The sequence below is a fragment of the Sorex fumeus genome, unplaced genomic scaffold (assembly GCF_029834395.1).
Source record: "Sorex fumeus unplaced genomic scaffold, SorFum_2.1 ptg000037l, whole genome shotgun sequence".
Classification (NCBI taxonomy): domain Eukaryota; kingdom Metazoa; phylum Chordata; class Mammalia; order Eulipotyphla; family Soricidae; genus Sorex; species Sorex fumeus.
This window is the reverse complement of record NW_026606094.1, coordinates 75,956,143-75,979,611: the sequence shown is the minus strand read 5'-3', so window position 1 is coordinate 75,979,611 and position 23,469 is coordinate 75,956,143. Positions and strand designations below refer to the sequence as shown.

Below are 23,469 nucleotides of genomic sequence, written 5' to 3'. Positions count from 1 at the left end.
GAGAGAGAGAGAGAAGAGATCCATTCTCAAATGTACAGAAAAGAACATTTAACCAAACCAAATCATGATGCATCTCAATCCCTGTTGACTTCATTTCACTCTGGGAGACCCCAGTGCTGACTTTTCCAGCAGAAACATAGCACAACATTCTCCTTTTCCGTTTGACAGAACTGCAAAGTGTAAGCCATTGCAGGCACTAGCAGCTAATTGAGATGTTCGAAGATGTCTACTCCCAGATGTGTCATGGTTCCAGACCACACAGGACATGAATAGGCAAAGAGCAGAGGCAACTTCAAATGGCCCCCAGTATCCAGCAGATGCGTGATCAGCAAGTCATCTGAAAATGTGGCAGGCAGACACAGTGCTCCATAAGCCAATCAGATCACTGCCTGTCTGCCGCTCTCCTAAGAAATTCAGAGTCATTTTGGGACATGTTTCTGAGCCCAGAAAGCCAGTCTTGGGAATTTCTATGACTCGGTAGATTTATACTGGGCAACCACCAAAATCCCTGCACCTCCGAACCACACACAGAGATGTGCACCCTGGTTTCTGGAAGGCAAGATTATAGGTAATAGAGTTGGGTATGAAAACAGAACAAGGATTTCTTTGGGCTGGCGAATCCAAGAAATGGATATATTTGAAAACAAGCTTGGACCTTCAATAATGCCTCTATTTTCTTAATTTCTGAAGCTATTTTCAGCACTCCCTATTTGCCAATGCCTTTTAATTCTCAGGATAGAAAGAACTCACTGCAACTGCCTTGATGGACACCAGTTGGCAAGGTCCTGGGGTCTCAAAGATGACACTGCATAAATGATATCAGGTCTAACTCACTTAAGGGAAGTTCTGAATGGAACAGCCTAAAAACAATTTGCACACAGCATCACGGGGGCGGGGAAAGGGGGGCGTGGTGGGTACATGTCCTGGCTCCTGGAGAATGAAAGAGCTCTTTGTAGGAAAAAGAGCCTTGAATGGCTCTGAAAGACTCAAGAGATTCACAGGTGGCCCCTGGCCTAGACACAACTCCTTACGTTTTCTTACCGATTCTGTGGGAGCCAAGAGCTGTTCACCAAATTCTGAGGACTCAACACATCTGGCCAGAGTCTGAGTTCCCAGAGGTACCAGAAGATAATAAATGCCTTTGGGACAGAGAGATCCTCCTCCCGTGCTGAGGAAAACTGACACTGTGCAAAGCACTTTGGAGAAAGTCCATCAACTCCAAGCTGATGTTCCAAGTCCATCAACTCCAAGCCAATGCATGGCTTCCCATTATTGGTACCGGGTACATCATAGTTTACATAATTAATGTATACCACACCCGAGTACAACTACCACCTAGCCAGTTCAGCTGGGACAAGCCCTCACCTTAGCTCCATTTTGGTGCTGATCCCATATATCACAGAAAGCCCCATTCTGGTCATCTCCCAAGTGAGAAAATCTCTCTTGAAAAATGCAGGAGTATGAAAATTCCTCTAATTCATTCCTTTAAGCATGCAATTTGCCTATGAAATATCTAAAGTTGAAGATGAGGGTCAATAAAATATGACAGAGTAACTACCTGCCAAAGTCATCTGATTTAATGTTCAGAAGACATGATCTGGGCAAGAAGAGTCAACCTGTCCCCTTCGTCTGCCATTATATTCTTTGTAGCTCCAATGATTAGGTAGAACTATTCAGATCTTGGCTAGGATCCCTGAACATCTCCAGTGGAATGAGATACTCCAATTTATCCTGATAGCTATCACACCTCTATCTGGGGAGCGGGCACAATTTGTGTGTGTGGGAGGGGGGGTGTCTTGAGTCCTGCACCCAACTGCTAGGCACCACATTTATGGAAGTCAAGTAAATGCTTTATGGATTTAAACCAGTAAATAAAGCCCTCCCCCAAATCATTCTTCAGTTACTTCTCTAGCCCTGTGTGCATTTGTTTATATATTCAATATTGTATTATAATACCATTATATCTACACATTAGTGCATGTGCATATAAACTATGAAATAATCCAGTCTGTACTGCATCTGGAACTTTTCACAATGCAGTATAGACCAGTCTTTCCCAGGTGCTAGGCTTATGACATACCCGGAAAATCTTGTTGCCAAATTTGCACACTTTGATATCTTCTGGGGGAACTTGTAGGAGGCACTCCTCACAGCAGGCATCCTCAGCTCTGTCACAGCCACCAGGATGGGAACACTTCTTCTTACAAACCACAGTGGAGTCCTGGGGGCCCAAAGGCAAACTAGGAATTAGAACTGATTTTCAACAATTCTTCAATCTCATCTTCCTTGAGCACTCCACAACTGACTGTTTTAAAGCCTAGTCTGGTAATAGCACATTTTCATTTGTTGTTGCACTTCTCTCATTCCATTAAATCCATAATTTGCTGATCAGATATCTGAAGTAGAAAAATGAGGACCTCAGATAAAATGAATTAGGACAGTCTACTTGCCGAGATGTATAATTTAGTGTATAAAAGATATAATCTTCTCTGGCCAGAACAGGATGAACCCAACCTGCTTTCTTTATCTACCATTGCACTTTTTTTTTTACCTACCAGAGCACTTCATTCACAGTGCTCTCTTGGGTTACATTCGTGGCTCTCTGAGACCTTCTAGATATTGATTGCAAAGATAGACTGTATTCAGACTGGAGCAATGGCACAGTGGGTAGAGCGTTTGCCTTGCACGTGGCCAACCCAGGTTCAATTCCCAGCATCCCATATGGTCCCCTGAGCACTGCCAGGAGTGATTCCTGAGTGCAAAGCCAGGAGTTACCCCTGAACATCACTGGATGTGACCCAAAAAGAAAAACAAAGAAAGATAGGCTATATTTTACCACAGAGTAAAATTTAAGGGGCTTGAAAGTAAAAATATAGGGACTAAGGCAATGGCCTTCCTCTCAATTTGTCAACTCTTATTCAATCCCTGGCATTGCCAGGGATCACTCCTGTGCAGAGAGCAGAAACAGACCTTGGGAACTGCCAGGTATAGCCCCCAAACCCAGAAAAGTGAAAAAGAGCACACATTTGGAAGCAATATTTAACATCAAGCTGAAGGATATTTCAAGAAAGTTTTCTTTTGTCAAAGGCACTGAATCAACTATTCTAAAGTTGGACTTGATCTCTATGATTCTGCCAGAAATGGTATGACTTTAACCAGGCCACTGAACCTCTGATACTGGAAAGCTTAAATCTCACCATCCTCACCAAAGTGCTTTATTCTAAACTGGTGTTATACAACATTTTCAGTTAACTCACTTATAAATAATTACAAAATTCCCCGTATAAATCATTCTCTTCTTGTAGTACAAAACAAAATCACTGCAAATGGACAGGCTCTTTGAATATATGATGTGCACGCATCACTTTAAATTTTTTTTTAATTGAATCACCATGAGATACAGTTACAAGGCTTTCATGATTGAGTGTTAATCATACTGTGATCAACACCCATCCCTCCACCAGAGTACATTTCCACCATCAATGTCAACAGTATCCCTCCTGCAATACCCACCCCACATCACTCCCTACCTCTATGGCAGGCATTTTCCTTCTTAATCTCTCTCCACCTTGGAGTATTATGGTTTTCAATACAGATACCAAGATGTCATCATGTTTGGTCCTTAGTCTACTTTCACCACAGATCTCCCTCCCAACTGCTTCTTCCAACCATCATTGACTTAGTGGCCCTTCTCTATCCCAACAGCCTTCTCCCCCAGCACTTGAGGCAGGCTTCCATCCATGGACCAATCCTCCTGGCCCTTCTCTTTGGGTGTTAATCTCATAGTATGTTATATTCTCATACTATTTTATATTCCATAAATGAGTGCAATCATTCTACGTCTGTCCCAGTCTTTCTTATTCATTTCACTTAGCATGATAATCTCCATGTTCACCCACTTATAAGCAGATTTTATGGTTCATCTCTCCTAACAGCTGTATAGTATTCCATTATGCAGCTGTACCACTGTTTCCTTAACCATATGTCAGTTCTCAGGCACGCAGGTTGTTTCCAGATTCTGGCTATGAACTGTTGCAATGAACAAAGAAGTGCAGATGTCATTTCTACTGTGCTTTTCTTTTTGCACCCCCAGAATATATTACCAGAAGTGGTATTGCTTGTAAGGAAGCTCTACTTCTAGTTTTTTGAGGAATGCCCATATTGTTTTCCAAAAAGGCTGGACCAGTTGGTCCAGCCAACAATGAATGAGAGTCCCTTTCTCACTACGACTGCACCAGCACTGTTTTTTTTTGTTCTTTTTGATGTGTGCCAGTCTGTGGTGTAAAGTGATATCTAATTGTTGTTTTTATTTTCATCTCACTGATGATTAGTGATGTAGAGCATATTTCCATGTGCCTTTTGGCCATTTGTATGTTCAAAGAAATAGACTAAACACTACTGAAATTAATATGAAGAATAATCCCCCACAAATAGCTAAAGCAATCCTTAGGAAAAAGAAGATGGGTGGCATCACCTTCCCCAACTTCAAACTGTATTACAAAATAGTAGTAATTAAAACATAATAGTATTGGAATAGAAACAGAACCATAGACAAATGGAATAGAGTTGAATATTCTGACATAGACTCTCAAATACATGATCACTTAATCTTTGATAAAGGAACAAGAAATGTGAAGTGGAGCAAGGAAAGCCACTTCAACAAGTGGTACTTGGAAAAATAGACAACTACATGCAAAAATAAATGAAGTCAGATCTCTGTCTACAGACAGGCACAAAAGTCAGGTCAAAATGAATTAAAGAACTCAATGTCAGACTGAATCCATAAGGTACATGGGGGAAAATGTAGGCAGAACACTCCATGACACTGAATCTAAAAGCATCTTTAAGAATGAAAAACCACTGACCAAGCAAGCAGAAACAAACAGAAACGAATAGGACTACACTAAACTAAGAAGCTCTGCACCTCAAAAGGAACAGTAACCAAAATACAGAGAGAACCCAATGAAAGGGAAAAATTATTTACCAATACCCATCAGATAAAGGGTTAATATCTAAGATATACAAGACACTGGTAGAACTTTACAAGAAAAATACCTCCAACCCCATCAAAAAAGGCGGAGTAGAAATAAACACTTCAAATTTGTAAAGCCCTAAGATTCTTTCCTTACCAGCCATTAAACTTCAAGTTGCCTTTTAAGAAAAGTAAGTAATGCTTCAAATAAATACAATTTTCAAAGTAAAAAATAAACAGAATATGAATATCTTCCCCCAAACTACCAGGTTTATCTTTACCATGAACAGAGACAGAGAGATTCACTTCTGTCCCAAGAAGCTCAAGGCACAAAAGGCAAAAGAACATGCAAACAAATGAATTATATGGAAAAGAGATTTGGTAAAAGTAGAGAAGAGGGAGTAAAATCTGTATATGTTGAATTGGAAACTATCTCTGGAAGAGGTAAAATCTGAGGCTGTGTGAATGAAAAGGGATTAGCTCATTAAATTTGTAAAAGATGAGGACACTGCAGGTAGAGTAAACATCACAAGAACCTCAAACCAGGCTGTGTTCAGAGTAAAGTAAGTAAAGTAAGTAACTGTGTTCAGAGTATGAAGTATTATTAATACTTCACTTAGTATTATTAATTACTAAGTATTATTCTGCACCTGTAACAGTTTTGGATGTGGATGCTGAAGAGTGAAGCTTGAGGCAGACAGAACATAACACTGATCATCCAGTGAAATTGCAGTCTGATTCTTTAAGCACCCATAACCTCCCACAGATGACTGCAAAATTCATTTTCTGATAAAACAATCCCTTGAAGGGAAAGTATTAATTTTACTTATTATAGAAACTTGGAACTTATTGCCTAACAATTTCTAAAAACGTTCATGTGAACAAAATATTGCAAGCATAATTACTTCCCCTTGGTAGGATGCGTGACTCTCTTGCAATTTAGAGAACTGGAAATTGATGTGGTTCTTCAGAGTCCTCACAAGGAAGCTTATAACCTGTGAAATTCCCAGAGGGAAGGGAAACCCCGAGGTTGAAGGCCAAGGAAAACGGAAGGAGTGGCTTTGTTTCTCATAAGACATAATACAAACCATAACAGAGAGTAAGGAGCCTCAGGACAATCTTCCTGGACTTAGGAATTCTTCAGTGTTCAGAGCCAAGAAACAGACAGCTCTTCTCTAACCCAGCCACCTCCCTGAAACAGTGCATGCTACTTAGCAAAGCTTGTCTCAAGTAATCAAGAACTTCTGACTTGTATTTCCAGCTACTGACTCATACTGACATTGAGCAAAGCTCATCTCTTTTCCTCGCTAGTCCTGTAGCTATTATAAATGACAGAACCATCCTCACCGAAATGCACTATTCTAAATTGCTGTCATACAACCTTTTCAGTTGACTCACTTATGAATTATCATAAAATCCCCCCATGAGTTATTTTCTTCTTGGAGTAAAGACAAAAATCACTGCAATTAGACGGGCTCTTTGAATATATGATGTATGTGTATCTCTTACAGCTCTAAAGCCATGAGAGTCTTTCCTTACCAGCCATTAGACTTCAAGTTGCCTTTTGAGAAAAGTAAGCAATGCTTCAAAAAATTAAAATTTTCAAAATACAATGAACTTTTTTCCCCCAAACTAACAAGTTTATCTTTGTCATGGAAAATAATCCATGCCTTTCTTTTCTCTTGAATGTGGTAAAAGTCTTTTGTTGTTGATTTGGGAAGCACACAGACTGGTGCTCAAGGCTTAATCCTGGCTCTATGTTCAAGGATCACTGCTGGTGGGGCTCAGGAAACCATATATGGATTCAAGGATTGAGTCTGAGTAGGCCTCATTCCAGGCAAGCGCCCTACTCGCTGTACTATCTTTCCAGCCCCCCAAATCATTTTTATTGCCAAGTGTGGTCAGAGAATTCATCTTGGATAATTAGAGCCATAAAACACTATCATGGGCACTTGTCTGATTTTAGAAAGTTTGTCCCAAAAGCCCTTCCAGAGGTTACTTCTCACTACCAAGAGTAACTTGCTAGATCAGGGAAGATGACAGTGAGACTTGATCTGGGTTTCCTGGTCAATGTTCCCTGGGATCCTTCTGATACATTTACTCATAAGGAACCATTAATAATGACTCCCCAATGAAGAGCAACTTCTTATGGGTGACTAGTGTTAAATGACACCCCAAACCCCATCCTTGTTGGGCCACAGCCCCTTGAATCATTTACCTTGCAAGTGCAGGCAGTGCAGTTGTCGAAGAGAAAGGAGGATCCATTATCATAAACATCACTGCGAAAGAGGCAGCTTCCAAAGGGGAGGTCAAATACTTTCCTCTGCCCTAGAGAGAAACAACAACATGGGGTGAGCAAGACCAACAGCAGCAAAGTCATCAGCAATTATGTCTCAGAGCTGCCATGCAGTCTCAGAAGATTAGGGAAATACGGTGCCCAAAAATAGAGCCGTAGATCAGATATTCCCAAGAGATCACCAGGAGTCATTAACTTAGAATATCTTTGTCAAAAAAAAATTTTAAAAAAGTGATTCTATTCCACACTAAAACTTGTGAGCTTGGCAAAACTTGACACTCATCTAGTGAACCAAGACAACCAACTTGAAGACCTGCCCTAAGGGAGTTTCACAGTCTACTGAGAAGACAGACCCACAAAAGATCATTTCCATAAAACAACATGGTGATTTCTAGAATGTTCTTAACCCAGACATAGTGGGACAGGAAGCCAGGGAAACTTCTGGGAAGACATGATGTCTGAGCTGCATTTAAAAAAAAAAAAGAAAAATTATCCATGAGAGGAATATTGTCAGAAAGGAAGCAGGAGGAGTTAATATGGCCAAGAGAGCCCCAGGCAATGAGTCAGAGGCTCAAGTGGCTGTCTGGCAAGCATGAAGCACAGAGTTCAATTTCAATCTCACCATGTTATTCAAGATTCCTGACACTGTCAGAGAGAGTGAACCCCAACCAGTGCACCACAAGTCAAGTGGGTGAGAGCACCTCAAGTAAAGTTTGTCTCCCTCAAGTCCCCCCACAAAACCCCCTCCCCGACCCCATCGCCTGAGAGCATTGCAACCACACAGTGTGCAACCCCTGATCATTACAACAGCAGCAATGAAGGGAAAATAAGGGATTGGGAGAAGAAAGAAAGGAATCCCAAGGAGTAGTAAGAAGAACTAATAATGAAATAGAAGCTTAATAGAAGCAATAACAAGTCTAGTCACAGAGGGGTGAGGCTCACTTAAGGAGTGCACAGATGTACATGTGAGCTCCATATGCCAAGTAAGTAGTCTTTCATAGGTCATACCCCTCTGTAGTTTGGTTTTCTCTGAAGCAAAGATTTAATTGGTGCTCCAAAAGTCAAAAAAAAAAAAAACTCCAAGTGAATAACATCTAATTTCATCCTGTCAGTATCTGAGTTACTCTGGAGCACATGAAAACATCTTTGAAATGTTGCTTTAATTAAAAAACAAATTAAGAAGTCAAAGATTCATGTTCACTCATAAGAGTTATATCCACTACCCTTTTTCTTCTTGTAAAGAAATAAAGGGATCTCTATCAGTAGGACAGATGAAATGTTGAAAATACATATAAACACATAGTAAACACTGTTCTCAGAATTCCTGGGATTACTGTTAGTGGGAGTCAAGATAACTATTTTTTTCCTGTCACAGTCTATCTTATAACTAAATCATTAATTAAATCATTAGTGTGATTCTCATTACCAGCAGCAAACTTGCTGCTGGTTCTCAAAATATGATAACAAATGATAATTCACGTGCAACATATGAAATCCCTAGAGACTCTGAGTATAATCTCTCTAGGCCTCATTTACTTCAATATTAAAATAAAATCAGTAATACCTCTCCTGGGCTGGAGTGATAGCACAGTGGTGGGGCGTTTGCCTTGCATGCAGCCAACATGGCCGACCTGAGTTCGATTCCTCCGCCCCTCTCGGAGAGCCCGGCAAGCTACCAAGAGTATCTCGCCCACACATCAAAGCCTGACAAGCTACCCGTGACGTATTCAATATGCCAAACACAGTAACAACGAGTCTCATGATGGAGATGTTACTGGGCCCGCACGAGCAAATTGAAGCACAATGGGAGCACCGTGCTACTGTGCTAATACCTCTCCTAAATAACATATAATAATCTCTACCACAATACTGATATTAACATATACAACTAATAAATTTTAAACTACACAAAATTTAACAAAATGACTGTATTTGCACCTGGTATCAATAGTTATTATTAAAACAGATACTCATGCATACATCCACGTCCAAAGTCTCTTAAAGTCTTGAGAATTTATAACATGAATCAAAAGATTATCTGCAAGTCACAAAATTTCCTTTTACCTATTTTTTTCCTCTATGAAACCACACTAAAACTATTCTGATGTCTCAAAGACCTATGGATAGGCCAGATCAAGGGATTTGGTTTATCCCCACCAAAATCACTTCTGTCACATACCTTAGTTTTAGGACACGCTAATATAAAAATTTTATTTATTGCAAAAATAAAAGTGAAGTCAATCTTCAATGACTCTCTATAATGTCCTTTAGACTACTTTATCAGAACTTTATTTGTATTGTTAGAGAATTAAAAATAGTTCTTTTTCAGTTGAGCAATTTTTAAAATCTATAATAATGTAATTTTCCTTTTCTTCTCTTATCTACATGTGTTTTATATGTTTGGAAAGTGTCCTTTTTGACAAAAGACAGAGTATCAATAAGTATGTAAAATTAGTCATATGTAGAGTTGAATTTCATATTGCCTCTTCTCAAGAAGGTGTTTGAAAAAATTATTGAAGTTCTCCCAAAGGAAAGGGATTAGAGAATTCTTGTTTTGTTGGTTTTATCCACTGGACTCTTCCAAACCTCTCATTTGTTTCCTCTATCCCAGGCATGCCTTGGTCTCCACAGGATTCTGTTCTTCTTAGGTGACCTCCGCACCAGAGTCCAGCCTACTGACTGTCAGAGTCCATGGAACATGATCCTCCCTGTGAAGGGCAGTCCTAGGACATCACTGCACCAGTTTCCAGTCACAGGAGATAAGATGGACAAGAAGTAAGCCCCAGAAGGACACAACATACAATCATGTCTCAGAAGCTGACCCTATCCACCAAGTTCTCTCACCCAGGACAACTTGAGATCTCTAAGACGGCACGTGAAGACCCCGCCTCAGCTCAAACTCTTTTCTGGACCTGAAAGCAGTAACTCACCCAAACATTTGGGGCAGCACTGTCCCGGGGGGACATGGCTCAGGTGCTGAGGACAGGAGAGAATGGGGCAAACTTCTCTCATGCACTGCGTCCGGCCGCCCTGGAGGAAAGTGGGAAAAGCACATTTAGTAAAGTGAGGGCAGTCACGTGGATTCTGAATCCAGGTACCACAGCAAGCCCTGGGCCCTCCCTGCTGTTTGGTCCTGGAGTGGCTGCTCTGGTTGCGAGTTTCTCCCAGTGGGGCTTGTCTCTTCCCTGTAGGTCAAAGGAACTGTCCCAAAAACCAGCCTACTGCTGAAGAGCCGGTGATTTCACCTCTCCTCCACCCACCACCACTTTCATCTTTTTCCTTTTCAAGACCAGCCAGTCTTCTCGGTTTGCCTGGGATTTAAGAGTTTTAGAACTAAAACCAGGAAAATCTCTAGCAATCCAAGACACACTGGCCTCTCTTTCCAGCCCCCAGGCAAGCAAAGAATGTCTGAGTTTTGCTAAGACTTCCCTCCTCTTTCACACCTTCATGCAGGCCCAGCCAACATCTGCCTCGAGATAGACTGCCACTTTCTACCTCAGATAAGAGTCTGCTGAGTGTTGAGTGTCTGAGAGATGGATCAGTGGGTGAGCACAGGCTATGCATGGTGGGTCCCCTGGGTACCTTTGGGAGCAGCCCTTGAGCACTGAGTCACAGAGTAGGCCTGCACACCACTGAGTGAGGCAATAAAACCAAAGAAAAGGAAAGTTATTCTAAGATGTGTCATCAAGGTTCAGGTTAGAGAACGTAGCTGAGATGCTGAAAATTCACCTATTAAACGCCATTTCATTGCACTTCCCAAGTCACCAAGAACTGAGTACAAGGTCTATGTAGTCTGGTACTGAAAGAATTGGCAGTGACTTGGCCCACTTCTAGAATCTTCCAACTTTTTTTTTTGTCCCTTATACTTGACCTTTCTATCCTCTGACACCCCTTCCTCCCCTCAGAGCAAAGCTTCTATTTTCCAGCCCTTGGCAAGTTTTAACTGAATCTTCAGAAAGCTGGGACAGGAAAAAAGTGCTTCCCTGTCCATTTACCAACTTTGAACGGCTGATGTAAAAATTACTCTGTACACTATAAACTGCTATCAGATTTAGGAATGATTTTTTTTCTCTCTTTAGAAAATAAAATCAGTAAATTTGGTTAAATTGGTCACTGGGAAATTTTTTTCAATAGGTTGAATTCTCTGGGACTTGAGTTAAATATCAAAGGAATAGACATGGTCTCAAGTCAGTCATTTATACCTAAGGAGGTCTCAGGAAATGAGGAGTTCATGCCTCAAAGCGCTCTGGGCCTCTCCTGGGAGCGATTCCATCTGGGCATTTCCTCACCGCCTCACTCCCAGCACAACGCAGCTGTAGGCCTGTCCACTCCATCCCTGGGGAACTGCTCAGGCCTTTCGCTTCTCTTCCCTTCTGTCCTTGCCGCCTGCATCCTAAGAGCCTATTTTTTGGTGGGGTTTGATGAATAGAGTGGGGCACATTATGACATAAATATTTTTAAGCCTCCTTAATGTTACATTTTTCTCCCAAAGTAACAGAGAACGTGCTAAAAATCCTACCCAAAGACTCTTCTCTTGCCTTTATGCGATTTCCAGGTCAGCAAGAATTACTTAAAAAAAATTCCTAACATTCTCTGCTGGCCTCTGTGAGGTTTCTTACTCAACTCTTCATAATCCACATGTCAGGGGTTTTCTGCACTCTTGAGAGACGTATAACTAGAGTTCATGTCAGACTCAGATCAGTCCTGGCTTAAAAACTGTCACTGTCACTGTCCTCCCGTTGTTCATCGATTTGCTCGAGCAGGCCCAGTAACGTCTCCATTGTGACAGCTGTTACTGTGTTTGGCATATCGAATACATCACGGGTAGCTTGCCAGGCTTTGCTCTGTGGGAGAGATACTCTCGGTAGCTTTCCAGGCTCTCTGAGAGGGGCGGAGGAATCGAACCTGGGTCAGCCAGGTCACCTGGGCGCAAGGCAAACACCCTACCTGCTGTGCTATGATATGAGGGTGATCTGGCTGCAACACCTGTCACCGCATTGATCACCAGTGTTGACTCGGCTAATCTGGCAGGTGTCCCCTTCCTTTCTCACCACTCCACATGCATCCCTCCTGAAGCTATGCGCTCAGTCAAATGGAAGGCCTTCCCCGAATAAAGATGGACTGGTCTTAGGTCAAGGGTATAGTAGCTGTGCTCCCCTGCTAGAACCTCCAAACAAGCTCTCAAGGCTTAAAAACACAAGATTCAAATCCAGAGGAAGTGGGGGATGGTCAGACTGAAGCCCTTAGCTTTTCATTTGAAACAAATTTATCTGCAAGCAACTTCCTAAAATCTAGAAGCCTCTGGAGACTGCTAGTGTGTTGACTCCTCTAGATGCCCAGAGAACATACTATTTCCATCCATGTTCTCTGTTCTTATTGGGTCAGCATCTATTTTACAAGCATTTTTTTAAAATTAAAGTTTGTTTTGCATATTGCATAGAAGTTAACTTGTCCAAAATTCTGGAAAGCTGGCAAAAGATTATGTATACTCGAGTAATTTTCCTTACAAAAAGGTCAAAGAGCAAATTTCACATACATAATACAACTGCAGTATGTCTTTCCCTAGAGTCTGCTAAAGTAACTTGAACTCCAATCTGGGTTTGCTGGGTTAGTCAAGTTTTATTTTGTTTGGGCTGCAGTATAGTGGCATAGCCCAAGTCCGGAGGCTGTATTCCAATCAATGCCTCCAAAGAAAGTCTCAGCCCTTTTGGATTACAACCTGCTTCTGTGATTTCAACTCAGCAGGCAGGAACTCTTCTTAAACTTTAAGTTACAGCAGCATTGTCAACTGGGAAAGTTCAAAGGCAGGAGTAAACATTTTTGTTTCTAAAACATGGCTCATTCCTACTATAACATCCCTAACTCAGACTCTACAGACTATTACAATAGCTAATTGGCTTCACTGGTTCAACCTCATCTAGTAGTACATCTTGGAAGGCTTAGTATGTCCAACAGCTATTGTTTACTTCATTGATCAAACACTGGGTTAAGGCTTACTTAACCATAAAGCAGTAAGGCCAACATAAAAATTACTTCCTTTACAGAGTTAAGATTATAGTGATCTTGGCCCATCCTGCTAAGATGATGATTAGGGATGAAGTTCAACCCACTCAGGCGAAAAGTCAATGTAGAAGTAGCTATGTGTTCAATGAACTCTCTCTCTCATTATATTTCTCTTCCTTTCTTTTTCTCTTTTTTCCCCTTGTTTACCCTATTTCTTCCTTTCTACACAGAGAATCATATTTTTCAATCTCCTTTAAAGTCAAAGGTGATGAAATGACTAAGTTCTAATCAATCTGAGATAGATGAAAACATATGACATTTCTAAATCTAATTCATAAAAGTCTCTTATGCTCCTGTTCCACTTTCTCACTGTACTGCATTCAGCTGAATGAAAGCAACTTTAAGGAGCTAGAAAAAGTAGAAAGTGTTTGGTTACCTGAGCACCATATGGAACTTTACCAACCAACCACCTAAACCAATTGTTAAATGAGCAACTTCAACTCTATTACAAGAGTTAAACTACTTTATAAGTTTTTTTAAGTTTATAAGTACTCTATAATCTCTCCAATCTACCTCCCCATACTCCAACTCCAGCATAGAGAGAGGATCACAGCATATTTTATTCCTTTATCATTTTTGCCTTCCATGTTGCCATGTTACTTATCTCTCTCTCTCTCTTCCATTCCCATCTTTTCCCCAATGGAAATCCTGCATCACTTAAGACTTAATTCAATTGTCTTCTGATCTGTAAAATTCAGCATATACACATCTACTTACCTTTGTATCAGCTTCAACTTAGTAGGAGATAGATATCTGTCTGTACCAATATTTCAAAATTGAAAAACTCAACTTCTACTTGTAAATATGGTTGAATTCCCATGATCTCATGTTAAATATCAAAAAAATTCTAAATGATTAACAAACATTGGGACAAAAGACACTATTTTCATTTGGCCAATAGGAAAAGTATGCCAGGACTTTGTGTTATAATTTGCACAATTTATCTTTCCTTAAAAAGACGAGTGTGCACTTCATTTTTTAAATTTTAATAGAGTTTTTTGTGGGGCTATACTTTGTGGTGCTGAGGTCTACTTCTAGCTCTGTGCATGGGGCAATCATGGAGTGCCAGAGATCAAACTTGAATCAGCAGCATGCAAGGCAAATACCTCATCCCCTGCATTATCTCTTTGGCCCAAGTCTATATTTTAGAGGTAAGTTGCACTAATTTCATATCAAGTGTTTCTTCAAAAGCAGCTGTTTTAAATGAAAGATGAAATCATTTAAATCATTTAAAGCAGGCTATCATCATCATCATAAACATGCAACCTATCCCATGTCTATTCGCTGCCAAACTTTTAAAATTTTCATTAATCCAGTGATGCACACAAACTGTGTGTCAGTTTACCCCAGAGAAACAGGGTTTTTCTGCATAATAAAAACTGATCTTCCTGAATATAGTGACGAGTGCAAGTGGATAAAACCATAACATGTGCATGTAGGATGCTTCTCACATCCGAGAGATCCATTGAGATTAGTGGCTAGAAACTGTCCTAGAGCATGTGACATACACTTGCTCAGCTCCCTAGCAGCAAGATGAAAGTAAATACCTGCACCCCTAAGCAGCAGCAACCAGTCAACTCCACTGAGTTACATTCTAGGGTTACATTCTAGAGCAATTCTCCCTCAATATATATCTCTTATGGCTTTCTCCATTAATTCTAGATGAAGGTGTGGAAATGAGAAAAAGAAACCAGAGGGCTTACCTTAAAGGAAAAATATATTCTGCATGCAAAGGGTTTACGTACGGTTCATAATTGTCACAAGTAGGAGGTAAAAATAAATGGCTTGTGCCAGAGCACCCACTACAAAACACTACAGGGCATCCAAAAATTATTGGACTTTTTTTAGGCTTCATAAAATGAAATTATACCCTTCTACATGTTTCTCTTTGGCCTGGAACTTTGTCTTGATCAATTTTCAGAGCATCACAGTTATTTCAAGGGAAAAGATTTTGGTACTCAGCCTAGTCTTGGCCAGGTGAGTCTGAAGAAGAAACCAAACAAAGGAAAGGCAGCCAGAAAGCAACCTAGGGACAAAGTACGTGGACTGGAGGGAGAGAAAATCTCAAAGTGTAGTATGTGAGAAGCCTGGTGTTAGAAGCTGTACACACACACACACAAACAGAGAGAGAGAGAGAGAGAGAGAGAGACAGACAGACAGACAGACAGACAGACAGAGATAGAGACAGAGAGAGAGACAGAGAGACAGACAGAGATAGAGACAGAGAGAGAGAGACAGAGAGACAGAGTAGTGGCCAATGATTCCTGTGTGTTAGTAGATATTTCAACCTTAGTGCCACTAACCCATATATTTCAACCTTAGGGCCGCTATATTGTGGATGGAATTATTTTTGGTTTCAGGAGGCCATCTATGTGTTACAGGATACTTAACAGCATCCCTGGCTTCTATCCACTAGGTGCCAGTATCACCCTTCATCCACTGCTTACAGCATACAGAAATGTCTCTAGACATTGCCAAATATCCCCGGGGAACTTAAAGCCCTGAGGATATTACACTAGATCAAGATTTTCTGGAGTCAAGGTCTGGGAATCTGCATTTTAAATAATGCTCCCAGATAAACTGGATACTGCTGAGGCACCGCATTTGGTAAAATGCCTCACTAATAACTTGAGCTTCCAGACAGGAGGGAATAAAAGTCTTTTTTCTTTCTTCCTATACATTTTTTAAATAGTAGGTCCTTCAGCAGAGATCACACACCATAGCCTAAAACTGTATTTAAGACATGTGCTCTGAATGATGAAGAGCATATTTCAGGAGGGGGAGTTTCCAGTGACCCCACTTCACCTGTCTATGGGATGGCAGTCACTTTTGGGAAAAATAGGGTAGAGATGGAGCTATGACTGAGGCTGATGCAACTGGCTTGTGTTTCACTAGGAAGAAGGTACTGAGAGCAGAGAAGTCTTTATTATGGCAATCAACGAGGATCTTTTTTTTATATTTTAATTTTTTAAAAAAAATTATTAGTGAAACACCTTGAGATACAGTTGTAGACTTACAATTTATTTATTTATTTATTTATTGAATCACTGTGAGAAAAGTTACAAAGCTTTCAGGTTTAAATCTCGGTCATGCAATAATCAAACACATTTCCCTTCACCAGTACTTATTTTTTACCACCAAGAACCCCAATATACCCCCCTTCCACCCTTCCCAATGCCTGTGAGGCAGATGAATTCTAATTAGCACTCTATCTATTTTGATTAGATTGATTGTTTCGACAAAATATGCACCATTATTGTTTAGAGTTTACACCCCAAAATCAGACCTGCTGAAAAGGCATTGTGAAATAATTTGTTTTCTACAGCTGGTTACAAGAATCAAATGATGTCACACAGCCGCAATAGTGGCCGCGCAATTTTGGATTTCTAATATTTTACCAATTAAACCTGGAAGTATTTCTGCTGAGAGCAAGATAATTATGAGATTGGTTTCTGTGTCTCTGGAGGCATGGACCCGTGGATTAATGCATAGTCCATTCACTTTTCTGTCACAAGCTGCCGGGCTCTGCATTAAGTTCTTGTGCCTCTGGAGCCATGGCCGTGCTGGAGAGCCGCTCGTGGGGGGCAACATTAACCTCGGTAGGGTGTGAAGGACGAGCCAAAGCCCCTCTTAGGACATGGACACCTTGAGGGTCCAAAGCATATGTTGTACTGTACACTAAATTATTATCAAAGAAATGACATTTAATTTCTCTGTATAGTCCTAAATATATTAGCCCAGGCTTAGTGTTACAGCAACAGACAAAAACATCTTGTTGGGTCAGTCTTTCTCATACTGAAAACGTGAAGTTTTCCCCCATGATTTTCAAAATGGAAAACACAGCCAAGAATCTCAACTTAAGTCTTTGTCATAGGATAGTTGAACCAAGGAAGTCCATGCCCACTTCTTCTTTGAGCAAGATGTGCTCATCTTTCTATATTCATCTCTAGGGAGTTAACTCTACATTTAAGAAAGTGATATTCAAACCAGACCATCTGAGTTTCTCCTCTTCACCTCTCCCTTGTTGCCATGGGCAAATCAAGATCCAGGAAGCATCTTTAAAAGCCACCTTATGGAAGTTAACCAAGTAGGAAACTGTCCTGTTTGCCAACATATTTCCCCACAGGAGGGTTTTACTCCGGAGGCAGAGTTCCCACTAAACCATGGGACTTGACCTGAGAGCCCTGTGGATATATCAGTGTCCTCTTCTGCTCCTAAATACCACTCCCCAGAAGTTTCATGACAACTATCACATCTAAGGACACTTACGTAGGACTGTGGATAAATGGAGGTCAGCTGGGTACAAGTCAGCCTTAGCTAGCGAACGGTGGGATATGTACATGAGCAGGTCAGCCAGACTATAGAAAGAGCATTGATGCACATCAGGTGCACACAGGGACAGGTGGCCAGAGGTGGCAAGTTTGTGGGAGAAATACGTGATAAAGAAATAGTCGATGCAAATGTAATAACTATTGCTTCAGTAACTCCATGTTGAAAGGGGTTTCAGTATATGCTTAATCCTTATACTTAAGGGACAATTCTGGCACTGAAAAAAGCTCAGTGGTCTAGGTTCAATACTACAGGTTTGCTGAGCAGAGTTCCAACATCAAGGGGTAGCCCCTCCAACTTCCCCACCCCAACACTTCCAGATGTGTACATGTGTGGTGGTGCTGGCATGGAGCGGGGGAGGGAGAGGGGGGGCATTCTGCCAATTTCTTACTTGAACCCTTTTCTCAGCACTTCCTTATCACTGAGCTAAATGGCAGATTTATTTAATGACTGATTAAAATTTTCTTGCTTTGAAGAAGAAAATTCAAAACTTCTTCCTCTTCCTCACACCAGTCACTGATAAGTATAGGATGGCCACGGAGGTAAATTCCAACTGGCTGTGACTTGCCATTGGGACTCACTCCTCTTTGTGTTGGTGTTTGAGGCGGGAACATCAGGCCTCGGCTGGTGCACACACAGGTGAGATCTGTGAAGGAAGAACTGGCAGGGCCCAACCTGGAGAACCCAAACAGACTGGTCAAGCCTGATTGGTCTGGTGTCCACAACGGGTGCTGTGCTGAGGGAGAGCCGAGGGACCCACCCCATACCCATGTACCCTACTCCAGGGCTCACTGAGCACAGAAGGAGCAGTTTGCTGGCAAGAGTCTGAAGAGTCCAGGCCTGTGGAGTTGGAGAGTCAGAGCGTTCCTACTCTACCACAAAGAAAAATAAACAAACACATGGCAAGAACCACTCCCCCAATAGTTCAGATCCTCAGAGACCTCCCAGACCACCCGGGGTGGACCGTTCTCAACCGCCATCCCCCTAAAAGAGGCAAAAGGGGAAAAAATAAGCCCTTTCCCTTTTCTTGCCTTTTTAAATCAGAGTGCAACCTTTCATCATCACGTAAGAAGTCAATGCCGCTGCAAGACCATTACTGACACATCAAACACTTTATCTACAGGCTGGACCAGTGCCAGGGAGATGAAAAGAACAATCATTTCTGACTCACACCTCTACTGAGTTATGAGCCATTCCCAAAAGGAAGGAAATAACACTATTGTGAAGGAGAAAGGGCATTTTTAATGTTCACCAGGCTGTCTATGCCACAGCAAAGATGCCTGCACTTGGAGAATGAAGTCACAGGGAAGCTACAACGGAGGCCAAGAATCACCAGATGTACATAGAGAAAGAAATTCATCTTGCACTGATGAACTGCTTCTTTGCACTGACACTGATGCCAGTTACCAAAACTAGTTTATGTATTCTGCATCCCTTTTTTACTTCGTTTTCAGAATAAATCACCTGAATGTATCATTTGCCCAAAACTAAGTTGGGAGATCACTGAGGGCAGTGATTAATATTTCTTCTGTCTTCCATGAACTACTGAGAAAGAAATTATCATCTGAAATCTTTGATTTTCAGTGAAACAACATGTCAGTTAAAAACTGAGATGACTTTGTATATGTAGAGAAAGATAGAGCGAGAGAGAAAGAAAGAAAGAAAGAAAGAAAGAAAGAAAGAAAGAAAGAAAGAAAGGAAGGAAGGAAGGAAGGAAGAAAGAAAGGAAGGAAGGAGAGAGAAAAATAAAGTAAGAAAGGAAGGAAGGGAGGAAGGAAAGGAGGAAAGAAGGAAGGAAGGAAGGAAGGAAGGAAGGAAGGAAGGAAGGAAGGAAGGAAGGAAGGATGGAAAGAGATGCTTACCATAGAGGTAGGAGGGGGTGGTGGTGGTTTGTGAGGGTGGGAGGGAAACTGGGGATATTGGTGCTGGGAAATTACACTGCTGGAGGGATGGGTGTTACAACCTTGTATGACTGAAACCCAATCATGAACAGTTTTCATGGTTATTCCATAAAATTAAAAATAAAAAATAAAATAAAGTAACTAAGATGAGCTCAAAGGATATTGTACTCTAGTGAAGTTTCCACAGGTATAGAAATATCTACCTTGAAATAAATTGGTCTTAATTAAGATATTTCTGGATTCTTTCATTCTACTGATAAAAATTTATTGAGAAGTCTTTGAGAAATTTCCTAAGCAAAGTAACCCTGGACACACTACAGAAAAATAAGGTCACTTTTAAATTTTATTTTAAATTGTAGGTAGCAATAAACTAATCACAGCATCTATGCCTCAATTTTCTCACTTAAAAGACTTTTCTCTTTTTTCACTCTGAGTTTCAAGAAGTTAAACACTGTAGTCATTAAATAAAACATTAAAATATTCCATTCATTATTCATTGCTATGAGCAGTTCTGCACTTTTCTGGGGGAAAGCATTTTCCAAAATTCTAGGAAAACCTGTATTTCAAGTTCAATATCAAGGAGTCCAATTAACACTCGGGTATCCACAGTGCAGAAAGACTAGAGATTTGGGGTACTATTTATTCATTCTAATGACAGTCTGGTATTTGTTCTCAGCATTCACATATAAATTTGTGTTTCAAGACGATGAGACTGCAAAACAATCTTGGATACAATTTGGGTGTTCATAATCCAGGCCAAATATGATCCAAGTTAAAGAAAGTGTACTAACCATGAAAAAGAACTGTGGGAAGTGGGGTGGAAATTCCAGCTTAATCCAGAGCTAGTGTTTGGCATGTCTGGGCTTGTCTAGTCAAAGGAAAAGGTTAACCTGTTTGGTTTATAAGAGAAAAAAAATTTGACTTGGTTCTAACCCTGGCATCCATCTGCTCCCCTGAGCCCCACCAGGAGTGACCCCTGTGTGCATAATCAGGAGTAAGTACTGAGAAACACTGGGTTTGGCCCAAAAACAAACAAACAAATAAACCAAACATCTATCCAGGGAGAAAGAGATGCAAAACAGCATCTCTAATGAGAAGCCTAGTTATGAAAAGAATGTTGTGAATAAAACTTAGCAACTTGGTAGCTCAGCTCATTCCAAGCCCAACACCAGTGATGCAGATAGTGATCCTTGAGGAGAAAGATACTGAAAGTACAGTCTAAAAGAAACCTCTGGAGAGGGGCTGGAGCAATAGTACAGTGGGTAGGGTGCTTGCCTTGCATACCGCTGACCCAGGTTTGATCTGTGGCATCCCATATGATCTGCAGAGTCAGGAGTAATTCCTGAGTGTAGAGCCAGGAATCTTCAAGTAACTATATATATATATATATATATATATATATATATATATATATAAAGAATCCTCTGGGGGAACTCTCAAGTATACAACCATACACAATTATGGGGATATACAAAACTACAGTTATGGGGATTTCTATAATTGAGTAAAACACTAAAAGCAAAGTAATATCCTTCCTTCTCCTTCCATACTGCTTCATCAGTGGGGGCCTTCAGGCTAGCAGTGACATGACACCATTTAAGAAGACAGAAGTACGCCTTCTCCAGATGGAACCCCGGTGACCATGAGCTCCTACAAGCATAGCTCTGGCAAGCAGGTACCAGGACATTTTTTCCAAACTGCAATGGGGCTACCCCGGCTCCCAGGCAACCTCTGATTCCGGAAGTCACGCCCACAACTCGCCCCCCAGTGCCATCTTACAGCACAAGCAACAAAGAATAAAACCGGCTGGAGGATCCCACAGCTCCGGGAAAATGCTCCAGGTCCCAAGCAGGGCCGATATCACCGGGAGGTTCCAGATGGGGTAGGTGCTGCCGTCCTGCCTTCTCCAGATGGAACCCCAGTGACCATGAGTTCCTACAAGCATAGCTCTGGCATGTGGGTACCAGGACATATTTTTCCAAACCACGCGGCCGCTCATCTCCTTATATACAAAGTGATCAATGGAAAGTTAATCATCCAACATTTCTTCCTGAAAATCAGGCTTAACTCTTTTGCAAACCACAACACCCAAGAGGAGAGAGAGAGAACAAAGGGTACTGCCCTGCCACAGAGGCAGTATAGGATGGAGGGTATGGGGGTGGGAGGGATACTGGGATCCGTGGTGGTGGGAAATGGGCACTGGTGGAGGGATGGGTATTTGAAAAACATAAAATAAATTTAAAAAATTTAAAAATGCATACATTTGAAAAACATAAAATAAATTTAAAAAATTTAAAAATACATACATTTGAAAAACAAAATAAATAAAAAATAAAAAAAGTTTGTTTTTTAAAGTTTTATATTATTTATAAAAAGAAAGATGTAGTGGTAGTACCATGAATGCTTTTCATGTCTGAGGCCCTGGGTTTGAATACTGTCAAAAAGGAAAAAAAAGAAAATGCAACAATAAGTACTGCTTTGCCAAACTCAAGAAATCTATACAACAGGAGTAAACTCAAAGCATAGAAGCAACTCATGATGAGATCATTGCTAAATCTAATTGGCTGGCAGGAGTAACCCCTGTGCATCGCAGAGTGTGACCCAAAAAGAAAAAAAAAATTCAGCCTGATAATCTTCAGTGATAGCACAGTGGTAGGGTGTTTGCCTTGCACGCAGCCAACTGGACCAACCCAGATTCGATTCCTCTGCCCCTACAAGCAAGCTACCAAGAGGATCTCGCCCACACGACAAAGCCTAACAAGCTACCAGTGATGTATTCAATATGCCAAACACAGTAACAACAAGTCTCACAATGGAGAGGTTTCTGGGCCCACTTGAGCAAATCGATGAACAACAACAGGAGGACAAAAACAGTGACAGTGATAATCTTCAGTAGGAAGCTTGTCACTGGGACAGAGTCGGGAGTGGGGGAATAAGTTAGGGAAGGAAACACTCGGACAATGGCAGAGCAGAAAAGTGTCTACTGTAGAGGCAGGCTAGGGGGCAGGAGGGAAACTGGGGACATTGGTGGAGGGTAGAGAAAATTGGCGAAGTGACTGGTGTTGGAACATTGTACGTCTGAAACTCAATCACAAAATGGCTTTGTGACTTTGTAATTCACAGTGATTTAGTAAAAAATAATAGACAAAATTAAAAATAAAAAATCGAATTGGCTGAATTTACTTATTATCTAAGCATGTTCACATTCACAGAGTATAATTATTTATCTTATGGCAAAGCCTGGCAAGCTCCCCATGACATATTTGATATACCTAAAACAGTAACAACAAGTCTCACAATAGAGACGTTACTGGTGCCTGCTCGAGCAAATCTATGAACGGAGGACAGTGCTACAGTGCTACCTTAAAGAGAATGTAAACTTTTTATTTACACTACAGTTGTTTTCATATTGTGTCTCTTCATGGATTCTAGATGAGATTCCAAACAAATTATTGCCAACTCCCCTGAAAACATGATTGTGAGGGCAAATCCACTTAACATTTCTAATTCTTGCTTTGCTTAAAATACAGTGAATGAGCATAATCATGCAAGTTTGACTAGTGACTCTGTTCTGTTGTTCTGTTCTGGGATTGTCTTCCCAGGTTTCAATACCCCAATATGAGTGACTGAACTTGTCTCTATCCAATCTCAGGCAGCTTTGACTCTCAAGTGTCACTTCCCATTTGAACTCCCCGCAGGACTACTTTGATTTGAAATCAAAGTTATCCATTCTCTTAGATCAACTCTTCCTGGAAAATGAGTGTTCATATAACACCAATACATGCTATGTTGAGGAAATACAGACAACTATGAGAGGGTGAGAATTCAAAGTCAATGGCTACCAAGGTATTCCCAGGAGTGACACTACTGGGTCATATCAAAATTCACTTTCTAGTGTTTCTGAGGAA

The 23,469-nt window shown here is 41.0% G+C and overlaps 1 protein-coding gene across 1 annotated transcript in view; it reads right to left on the bottom strand.

The window, feature by feature from the left end:
• The window catches only part of BMPER (BMP binding endothelial regulator), a 320,091-nt gene that overhangs the window by 126,754 nt on the left and 169,868 nt on the right, over positions 1 to 23,469 (bottom strand). Inside the window, exons 7-9 of the mRNA XM_056118140.1 lie at positions 10,199 to 10,298; positions 7,191 to 7,300; positions 2,081 to 2,221 (exon numbers count right to left, since the gene is read on the bottom strand). Coding sequence (XP_055974115.1) covers positions 2,081 to 2,221; positions 7,191 to 7,300; positions 10,199 to 10,298 — 351 coding nt within the window. The remainder of the gene's footprint in view (positions 1 to 2,080; positions 2,222 to 7,190; positions 7,301 to 10,198; positions 10,299 to 23,469) is intronic.